The 11,908-nt window shown below is 37.5% G+C and overlaps 1 protein-coding gene across 2 annotated transcripts in view; it reads left to right on the top strand.

The window, feature by feature from the left end:
• The first annotated feature begins 9,126 nt into the window (after nucleotides 1-9,126).
• The window catches only part of LOC110457864 (multiple epidermal growth factor-like domains protein 8), a 93,981-nt gene continuing 91,199 nt past the window's right edge, over nucleotides 9,127-11,908 (top strand). For both annotated transcript variants that reach the window (XM_021509312.1, XM_021509311.1), the window contains exon 1: nucleotides 9,127-9,535. In XM_021509312.1, the coding sequence (XP_021364987.1) occupies nucleotides 9,343-9,535 (193 nt within the window). In that variant the 5' untranslated portion in view covers nucleotides 9,127-9,342. The remainder of the gene's footprint in view (nucleotides 9,536-11,908) is intronic.

Here is an 11,908-nt window from a genome sequence, read left to right as displayed (position 1 = left end):
TAATGTATAGATAGGACTATCCCTAAGGTGTAGGGGGATCATTTCTGAGTGTATGTACGTATAGGTTGGGTATTCTATGTCCATCGGGACCACCACAGGACAACTATTTAGTATAACACTTTCATTTTACTGTACCCATAGTCCCTGTCTTAGAAAAAATACACCATGTAAACCCCAGAAATTAATTGCCTTCTTATGGAGAGTTAGACCAAAAATAATTTGGTGTTTCTGTTCTTTTCTACCTAATCTGCGTAATGACGAAATAGTTATTTGGCTTATTTTAAACAAGCACTGATAAGGTCCAACCTACTATCTCCATAACTTTTGTAGACAGGTTAACTAGCTACATGTACTTTGAGATGTTTGAGAGCTGAAAATGCAAAGATGAGAAGATTTTGACAATAGGGCTACTTCAAGTTTCAATGGCAGAAATTTGAGCCCTCAAACTTGGAGGACTATTAAGTATCAGGATAATACACACACTGTTGCAGGAGTATGATGGTTGTGTGGTAGTGGGAATTATACTCGCTATAAGGAACAGAATATAGGACCCAGGCAGTTTAAATTATGTGTAATCTTGTTAAAATTGTGAATTTACAAAAAAAATACATTAATGTGGTATGAATTGAAATATATTTTTGTATGAAACCTCTCCAAACTACCTGTAATTATCAATCATGTTTATAAACAAATATTGTTTACAGTTTAATAAATCAATTGGGCAATTCATATGGCTGTACATGTGTTCTGTAAATGTGTATATAAGGGAGCATACATACAATTTATGTGTAAATAAGGTATCATACATAACTAAGTTATTTGATTTGTGAGAACTTGTTACCATGATGATCCATAATCTTAGTCCTTGTTGTCATGGTGATCAGTGGTCTTGGTCATCCATGTCTTAAAAATTAAATGGCATCTGTACAAATATTTGACTCAAATGCCATGATTATTACCTCAACCTGCACTCTGTTAGCAATATTAACAATGTTTTTTTTATCAATGACATGGACACATCCTCCTACATCAGTCATACTGTGTTTTATAATCATTGATACCAAGTGTGAGGACCGAGTTATAACATGTGAGGCCAACAAAACAGCAGAGAGTGAGAAAGTGTATACATGTCTCATCAAAATTTTGGTAAAATAAATCATCATAATTGTGTTTTTGTCAAGTGTAACTTGTGTTCAAAGGAGGTAAGACTGTCTATAGAATTGATGGTGTCGTTTTCTTTGCAGACGATGAGCTCTATCCATTTCCTTCTCGTGAATAAATTTAATGGAATTTGTTTTGAGTGAAGGAACAGCAAAAGGACATAGAGAAAATGAGCAACATCACATTTACCAGATCCACACGCAAAACATCCGCCACCCAGTACAATAAATCGGCATTAACAGATCACGCTATCACCCAAAATCACATCATCGATTAGGACAATGCCAAGATAGTTGAAAGGGAGCAACACACAAAGATGAGGCAAATCAAAGAAGCAATCAAAATCAGGAAAACTCTGAACATGAACAGAGATGAGGGGGGACACCAGCTGAGTCATCTGTATGACCCGATACTGACATAACAGGGGAGGGGGCTAGATGTACACCCTTCCTGTAACCTATCTGATGCAGTGTGCATATGCTCCCTATTGATAGGCGAAATCTCCTTGGTCGAATGACATAAGAAATATAACATTTTGTCAGATTGTTGTGCAGGTAAAAAAATACAAATCCCTCAATCAGTCATAGCTTGACAAAGGGACCAGACTGTCTTGAAACGTTGCAACACGTTTAATACGTACATTGTTTGTGTAGAAAGTAAAACTTTGATATCACAGATTTCCAAACTGATGAATCTTATTGAAGATACTAGTGCTATAGAATTATTATGGTACTTACTAAGAGTGGTAAGACTAGTGCTATACAATTCTTGTACTAACACTAGTGTCATATAACTAGTCTGGTACTAACATGTACCAAGGAAGGTAACGCTAGTGCTAAACAGTTAGTCTGGTACTTACTTAGGAAGGTAACGCTAGTGCTAAACAATTAGTCTGGTACTTACTAAGGGAGGTAACGCTAGTGCTAAACTATTAGTCTGGTACTTATTAAGGGAGATGACGCTAGTGCTTTACAATTAGTCTGGTACTTACTAAGGAAGGTAACGCTAGTGCTAAACAATTAGTCTGGTACTTACTAAGGGAGGTAACGCTAGTGCTAAAGTATTAGTCTGGTACTTATTAAGAGAGGTGACGCTAGTGCTTTACAATTAGTCTGGTACTTACTAAGGAAGGTAACGCTAGTGCTAAACAATCAGTCTGGTACTTACTAAGGGAGGTAACGCTAGTGCTATACAATTAGTCTGGTGCTTACTTAGAAGGTCACGCTAGTGCTAAACTATTAGTCTGGTACTTACTAAGGGAGGGAACGCTAGTGCTAAACTATTAGTCTGGTACTTATTAAGGGAGATGACGCTAGTGCTTTACAATTAGTCTGGTACTTTCTAAGGAAGGTAACGCTAGTGCTAAACAATTAGTCTGGTACTTACTAAGGGAGGTAACACCAGTGCTAAACTATTAGTCTGGTACTTACTTAGTGAGGTCACGCTAGTGCTAAGCAATTAGTCTGGTACTTACTAAGGGAGGTAACGCTAGTGCTATACAATTACTCTGGTACTTACTAAGGGAGGTAACGCTAGTGCTATACAATTACTCTGGTACTTACTAAGGGAGGTAACGCTAGTGCTATACAATTACTCTGGTACTTACTAAGGGAGGTAACGCTAGTGCTATACACTTAGTCTGGTACTTACTAAGGGAGGTAACGCTAGTGCTATACAATTACTCTGGTACTTACTAAGGGAGGTAACGCTAGTGCTAAAGTATTAGTCTGGTACTTATTAAGAGATGTGACGCTAGTGCTTTACAATTAGTCTGGTACTTACTAAGGAAGGTAACGCTAGTGCTGAACAATTAGTCTGGTACTTACTAAGGGAGGTAATGCTAGTGCTATACAATTAGTCTGGTGCTTACTTAGAAGGTCACGCTAGTGCTAAACTATTAGTCTGGTACTTACTAAGGGAGGTAACGCTAGTGCTAAAGTATTAGTCTGGTACTTATTAAGAGAGGTGACGCTAGTGCTTTAAAATTAGTCTGGTACTTACTAAGGAAGGTAACGCTAGTGCTAAACAATCAGTCTGGTACTTACTAAGGGAGGTAACGCTAGTGCTAAAGTATTAGTCTGGTACTTATTAAGAGAGGTGACGCTAGTGCTTTAAAATTAGTCTGGTACTTACTAAGGAAGGTAACGCTAGTGCTAAACAATCAGTCTGGTACTTACTAAGGGAGGTAACGCTAGTGCTATACAATTACTCTGGTACTTACTAAGGGAGGTAACGCTAGTGCTATACAATTACTCTGGTACTTACTAAGGGAGGTAACGCTAGTGCTATACAATTAGTCTGGTACTTACTTAGTGAGGTCACGCTAGTGCTAAACAATTAGTCTGGTACTTACTAAGGGAGGTAACGCTAGTGCTATACAATTAGTCTGGTACTTACTAAGGGAGATAAGACTCATTCTATAAAGCGATTCTGGTATCTAGTAAGGGAGGTAAAAGGATTGGTGTAGAATGATTTGGTATTTGGTAAAGAGGTAAGACTGGTGTTATAGAACTATTCTGGTACTTGGTAAGGGAGGTAAGACTGGTGTTATAGAACTATTCTGGTACTTGGTAAGGGAGGTAAGACTGGTGTTATAGAACTATTCTGGTACTTAACGCTAGTGCTAAACTATTAGTCTGGTACTTATAAAGGGAGGTAACGCTAGTGCTATACAATTAGTCTGGTACTTACTAAGGGAGTTAAGACTCATTCTATAAAGCGATTCTGGTATCTAGTAAGGGAGGTAAAAGGAGTGGTGTAGAATGATTTGGTATTTGGTAAAGAGGTAAGACTGGTGTTATAGAACTATTCTGGTATTTGGTAAAGAGGTAAGACTGGTGTTATAGAACTATTCTGGTACTTGGTAAGGGAGGTAAGACTGGTGTTATAGAACTATTCTGGTACTTGGTAAGGGAGGTAAGACTGGTGTTATAGAACTATTCTGGTACTTGGTAAGGGAGGTAAGACTGGTGTTATAGAACTATTCTGGTTCTTGGTAAGGGAGGTAAAACTGGTGTTATAAAATTATTCTGGTACTTGGTAAGGGAATAAGGTTCATGTCGTAACCGCCTGTTTTAAAAAAGCAAACCAAAGCAAAATTCATGTAACATAAGGAGGGGTACAATGACCATATATTGCATATATATCAAAAACATACTTTTTCATACTTTGTTTAAATATCAAGTTAGGGTACATGCAGGATATTGTAGTTGATGATATGTTGAGTTTGAGTCACAGCCGACTGTCAAAATAGAGTAACAATGTGTTGTAAACTTTGGGTTGGTGTCATTCGCAACAAGTTGTGACTTAAATTTAAAAAGGAGAGAGATGCTTATATGTAAACGTAACTAATTCGTAGTCAAAACTTTGAGGAATTGTTAATTTAAGCAGAGAACATTTTATATGCGTTACCGTGCAGATGTTGACATGTTCCGGAATGTTAAGATTCTTCTGCTTCACTGACGACATTTGCTTTGTAGTCAAATTCAAACAATGGCACGTCCTCCAAGCAAGAACCGAGATATTGAAAACGAAACAACGGGGAACACCACTGAGCATAATCATCGACCTTTATATCGCACAAGGAATCATAAAACTTACCTATAGACTTCGTCAACTTGTAGCTCTTGAAATCATGTGTTGTATTTTCAGGGCAACCTTCTGAACACCGAATCTTGGGAAGCAGAAATGTTGGCAAGAAAAGGAAATTTCACGATCGGAAAATCGTATGTTGCCCCTTATCGTACAGCTTACTAGTAAGACGTCCTATTGGCCATGTTGTGAGTTAAGATTGAGGAAAGATGCTGATGTAGAAGAGTGTATCTTCCAAAATATTTGATTTTAAGGTAAAAAAAAAAACATGACGCACATGGACAATCATTTTTTGCTTGTTTTATTATCTGCGGGTTTATAAGGACTACGGAAGGTTTTTGTTACCGGTTTCGTGATAAGCAAATTAATACATTCAGTCTTGTACAATTTTACGAAAACAAGTCGGCCATGTGGCACATTTTGTTCCTATAGGAATGCCTACAGTCTGCTAGCTAACAGCAAAGAACAATTCTACCATCCTGACTTCTGGAGGTCCGACGTCCTCTGTTTCCCTTCGCTTTCTATAACTCCAAAAGATTGGAATCTGATTTAGTCAGTATAGCACGCGAATTATATTCCAGACAATTATGGTAATCTCTTCTAAATCGTTAAGTCCGTAAAAGAAAAGAAAATCAAGCCGCCATGGCGATTGTCCCATCTTATGTAATGCATAGCATTCTGTAGCACACAGATGATGTAATTTAGATTCTCCATAAATAGGAAAGAGGTGTATAGCTGTTGCAGAATGCGTATGCTCCAAATCCAAATTACTATAACTGAAAAAAAAATATCATCATCTATATACATGTAAATGCGTGTCCAGTAAATCTGCAGCTTAAAGTAACAATGGCATTTTCCGTGGGAGAGGAAATGCTTCTTATATATATTAATTACAAACCACTGGACAAGCGTTACGCTCAGTTTTGAACGGATTCAGCCAAAACTCTTTTAAAAAATATTGTTTTCCAACTTTTCAACAGCATTCATGTGTAAACAAGTCGTTATTGGAACGGACTATAGAAGTTTATACATCCATATTAAAACCTGGCACGATAGTTTGTATGACCCCTTTTCATGTATAGAATCTCGTTTTAAAAACATTGACTTTTTTATTGACATGGTTCAAAACACCATGGCGTCTACATCATACGCAAAAACTGCGTCCGGACGTCTACGATGACTACTCCTCGTGGTCACCACTGGGTCGTGGGTGCGAGGGCTACGTAGCTCGATGACTACTCCTCGTGGTCACCACTGGGTCGTGGGTGCGAGGGCCACGTAGAGCAGTCGCCGAGCACAGGGACCTGAGCATTTATTACAGCTATATTTGGCCTAAACTTAGGTGTTCAGAGTAACTTGACATGTTTTAGGGGTTAAGATCGACTTTCGGTAAAAATGCCACTGTAACGTTGAATATTGACCCCGTTGACACCACCACCAAAACCAGCTGGCTCTTCCTTATGACCATGGCTAATAGGACGTAATCCTAATATGACATCGTTGCCATTCTCGTTTGCCGTCTTGCAAATCCTGTGGTCCTCCATTGCAACCTTTTTCAGATTCAATAGGAATACAAACCGTATCGTTAAGGTTCAGTCATCCTCGATATCCGTGACTTTTAACAGGACATCACAATTTACTATATGATACACAATGGGAGAACAAGGTAAGAGAAAAAGAATCATTCACCCCCTTGTGGGTAAAGGAGGGGAATATCAACCCTCGGCAAAGTCTCGTGTTTGGCAACTTTATAATCGTCCCCCATGAGTTGAGATTCCCCTTTCTCTTACCCTGGACAGGTGTATTCGCTCTTTTACCGGTGTGAGATTTCCTTTTCTCCCACACCTGACAGATTTATCTCCCGTTTTGCCGGTGCTAGATTTATCTGTCTCCGCCCTAGGGCTGAGACGGGGGGATTCCCCTATTCATAACAATGGTGTGACGTCACTTCAACAATACAATGACGTCACGTCAACAATCCATCAACAAATTGCCTGTATGTGTTTTGGGTCCATGTTTACCTTTATTTCACATTAAAATACTGTTGATATGGGAGAAAATAATCAATCGCTACTGGTTGTGTAAGATAGAGAAATCTCAACCCTCGGACTAAGATTTTTTTTTTCTGGACAAAAAATCTTAGTCCGAGGGTTGAGATTTCTCTATCTTACACAACCAGTAGCGATAGATTCTATTAGTCTCACCCTAGGGTTAAGACGGGGTATTACCCTATTCATAACAATGGTATGACGTCACTTCAACAATACAATGACGTCACGTCAACAATCCATCAATGTCATGTCAAACCTGAATTTAGCCTGTGGCGTAAACATAACATTTTGTATATGATACACAATGAGATGAACAGGGTAAGAGAAAAAGAATCATTCCCCCCTTGTGAATGAGATAGGGGAATTCTCAACCCTTGGGCAAAGCCTTGTGTTTGACAACTTAAGAATCTTCCCCCTCGGGTTGAGATTCCCCTATCTCACCCCCAAGGGGTGAGAGATTCTATTAATCTCACAGGGATGAGAAATTCTATTAATCTCACACCGGTAAAAGTGAGGTTACACGTACCTTTCCAGGGTAAGAGGATACACGTACCTGTCCAAGGTAAGAGGATACACGTACCTGTCCAGGGTAAGAGGAGGATACACGTACCTGTCCAGGGTAAGAGGAGGATACACGTACCTGTCCAGGGTAAGAGGTAGACGCGCTATTTTTTTCACTCAGAATACTGTTGATTACATTTTGTTTATTTACTTTATTTCGTCATTATTATTTTCCATGAAAGTAAAGAAGCGCAAAGTATGGTTTTCATTTTAGAAATGATTTATTAAAGTTAGGGCATGTGAACTTTGACCCCTGCCAGCGTTTAAATTTGACCTTTAACCCCAACACATTATATTAGAGAAAAAAATAAGTACTATGTGGTTTACATGACATGACTAACCAGTAATGTGGTTCTTTCTATTTTAATGCTTAAATTATATATTAATGACCCATGTGACTTCAAAGTAAGCGAAGTCATTATATGAAGCAACTATAGAACTGAGCACTCCCTGCTGACGGTAAATACCACGAACCTTGGTATTATGGATCTTAGAAGCTCCCCCCCCCCCCCTTTTTAGTTTTAGTCTAGACCATTTTAATCTTTACTCACCTACAATCAATGATGACTTTTGACTACCAATACAGTGTATAATTACAATAAAAAAGGCTTCATACTACTTAAATAGACCTTCTGATTTTTTAAATAGGACAGACCGAGGCATGCTGGACCCAGTATCAGGCTGTTCCGACAGTTTGTCGGGAGATTTGGACACATGCGGATATATACAGCTCATGGTATAACTATGACGTCATAAAGCACGCAACGTCAAATTTTCCCGCCACTTGACCACGAATTCACACGTGTTACCTGACCTAAACCTATACGTATATACCCCACTTGGGCCAAATTTTTTCATTGATATATTTCAATAACTTCGTATATTACAGCAATACGAAAGTCAGTGTTAGACTTATAAGTGTCCTTCCAAAAGTAATCTTTTCCATTCAAGTACTTTTAATTGGAGTTTTACACACATTTCTAACAGAACTCTAAAATTCTCAAGAAGCCCTGGTCCGAACTTGTCGCCTCGTTAATCCCCTCACATGTCTAAACATTTTAGACATGTGATTTAAAAAATATTTCAATGTCGTTAAAAAAAGGAAACTCATTCCGATGGTATTTACTGGTAAAACATCAGGACCCTATATGTGCTTAATAAATTTGGGTGGTCGGGTGGCGCAGTGGCTAGCGTACCAGCCTTTCACCTGTCCGAATACCTGCGGGTTTTCTCCAGGTACTACGGTTTCCTCCAACAGTAAGACCTCCCACGCGCTAACATACGGACCAACAAGACTGTGATGATTAAAATAAGTTGTGAATACTTGTTTCATTTAAAATAAATAAAGTTTATATTAAACTTGATGGACGACGTTACGGACGGGTGGACGGACGGACTGTTACCTTGAGTTTAAATGCAATTTAATTGTATCAGTTAGGCCACGGACTTAGATAACAATCTAATCTAATTCCGTGGTTAGGCCTAGTTGAAATATAGACCTAGACTAACCGTGCTAACAGTGGCACCTGACGTTAACCCTGACCTTACGGGACTGGGTCTGGGAAGTTAAATGATCTCGCTATTTATGAAAACGTTATCAACCTATCTGTATTACTTATCATATAAGACCATAAAAACAACGTACATTATGTAATGGTCAGACACTATTTATAATCTCTGTTTTAATATTTTACCAAATAAACATTATGGTAATATTGACCAATGAGAGAGGAGCTTTCCAAACAGACCGAATCTACTCTAGACGATTAACAATAGGCCACCATCTGATCGGAGATCGGAAACCGTCGATATATTTTGACAGATGTAGACAAAATGTGACAGGAGTTATTTAGGTCTTTACTAAGCATGTTGAGCTGGGGACGAGATAGTACCCCGGATATAGATACGGTGGAGAGGGGGCCGCATGTCCTCGCAGTAGAAACCCGTGGTTGAATGGGTCAGAAATGTAATTTGGAGGATGGGGAACGACAGAGGAATATGGACTTTTCTACTTGTGATCAACTTCTCTGTTATCATTCAATGCTCGTGGCCCCTGTCTTCATGCAAGGGTAAACGCACTATTTACACGGCCCCTAATGGCACGGTGGAGAGCGGGGTCGGGGCTGATGGCACTTACACCAATTTTTCGCGATGCGAATGGCTCATTGATGGTAAGGATGCTGAGTGCTGCTGCTGTACTAAGCTGACTCTACATGTTGTTTGTTGGCATGTTGTACGGGTACTCTGTACGTACTGCACATGCAGTCACTGCATAATTGCTTTTGTTTGCTAATGTATCAACTAAAAGATGCAAATTTCATGTAGGAATAGCAATTATTGCTCAGAAAATAATAATAAATTAGGTTATTTACACTGCTCTACTATTTAATTGACAGTCACTGTAGAATATAAACATAACTGCCAGTGCTATGGTGTAATGGAGCAATTTATGGTTATCTAGAGGATTGAACAGATTTTTTCCAATATTCATGTCAGTATGAATGCAAAATGTACTGGTCCTATATATCAGGTCCAGTACACTCTGCCGATTATTGAGCTATATAGCTATAAAGACCTATATAGCTATATTCACCTATAAATTATAGCTGTATTGAGCTATAATTTCTCAGATTTCAATTTTCATTAAATCAAAGCAAAGTCGCATAAAACAATAAGGTTTATGGTAATGTTGACTACAAAAAGTATAAGATTTATTTACATCATTTTTTTGCTCAGAAAATAATAATGAATTAGGTCATTTACACTGCTCTACTATTTAATTGACAGTCACTGTAAAATATAAACATAACTGCCAGTGCTATGGTGTAATGGAACACTTATTTATGGTTATCTAGAGGATTGAACAGATTTTTTCCAATATTCATGTCGTCATGAATGCAAAATGTACTGGTCCTATATATCAGGTCCAGTACACTCTGCTGATTATTGAGCTATATAGCTATAAAGACCTATATAGCTATATTCACCTATAAATTATAGCTGTATTGAGCTATAATTTCTCAGATTTCAATTTTCATTAAATCAAAGCAAAGTCGCATAAAACAATAAGGTTTATGGTAATGTTGACTACAAAAAGTATAAGATTTATTTACATCATTTTTTAAAAAGAATACTTATATTAAATGTCTTGTGTTATCAACCTAATGATAAAATCTTCTTTTAAAAGCGACTTTGTTTCGTTTTCCTTAAAAAAGAAAATCACTTGAAAACAACTCAAAAGACCCATTTCAGATAGGTCAATAGAGCTGTAGGTCTTTACAGCTATATAGCTCAATCGGCAGAGTGTACTGGACCTGCATGTATATATATCCACATTGCATGAAGCACTTATTTGAGGTCATCACACATAGCACAAGTTCATGGGTGAACCAGAAGTTAATGCGTTGAGGTGACCATTCCATAAGTTGATGGTTTTGGGTTGACCAAGTACAAGTTGAAGGTTTCGGATGACAAAACTGATTTAGGAGTTTTATTATCAAGGTTTAGGGTTGACCACATGACAAATTAATTTTTGGTGCAAACAAGATTTAGAGACACCTTGGTAGCATATACATGTATTTTCTTAGAAGATGTCACATCATGTTGTATTACAACTTCTATTACACAAACATGCAATAAACCAGTAACTGCCCCCAGTTTCACAGTCTGGCACTTTACCAACTGACTTAAAGGGAAATTCCCTGTAGTGCAAAGCTAGATCTCAGCCATGAACCTATCTTAATGTCTGCCATTGTTATCTGGTTCATGCATGTTTTCATTTTAGTAAAAGTTTAATACTTCTCCAGGAAAATTGTTTTTGCAAAAATATAACTTGCATAACTTACTGACGTCACAGATAACTGACATTTATTCCTGCCTGTATAAAGGATGTGTGCGTGTAGTCGTGTACATGTCCAGTATTCTGTTCATCATGCTTTGGTGGTAAAATATATAATATTTTGTTCATCAAAAAACAATTCTATGATGTTTCAATGTGTGCAAGTTTCTTAGCTTATAAGTGCTTTTACTTATTCATGTGTATTAGAAAGTTTATTGTTTTGTATATCATAAAAGTGTGTATGACTTCATTGATCCCCAACGCCCTGGCAACATCACTTTTGTTTGTGGATTTAAAGATTGGTATGGCCATCAGGTGGGCAATCTTGGATAATATTATTGGGAAGCCATATTGTTTGTTATATATATATATATATATATTATATAAAGAAAAATTCTTAACAACGAAATAATTCAATTTTAACTCCTACATACATATTTATATATAAATACAATATATGTTTATTGTTTAATTGGTAAACAATTCGTTAAGAATTTTTCTTTATATAATATTTATTCGTCCGTAAGGATCATTTTTCTGATTTATAATATATATATATATATATATATATATATATCAAATAGCAAGGTCAAGATCGCATAATTAAAGGTCAAGGTCATTATGAAAAACAGTGCATAACATCCAGAAATAATATTCTTGAGAATGAAGTCAAGTGCTACATATAGGACAAAGGTCAAGGTCAAGG

Source organism: Mizuhopecten yessoensis, unplaced genomic scaffold, assembly GCF_002113885.1.
Source record: "Mizuhopecten yessoensis strain PY_sf001 unplaced genomic scaffold, ASM211388v2 scaffold9355, whole genome shotgun sequence".
In the NCBI taxonomy this organism is placed as follows: domain Eukaryota; kingdom Metazoa; phylum Mollusca; class Bivalvia; order Pectinida; family Pectinidae; genus Mizuhopecten; species Mizuhopecten yessoensis.
The sequence above is the reverse complement of the archived record's forward strand: the minus strand, read 5'-3'. Positions and strand labels throughout refer to the sequence as shown.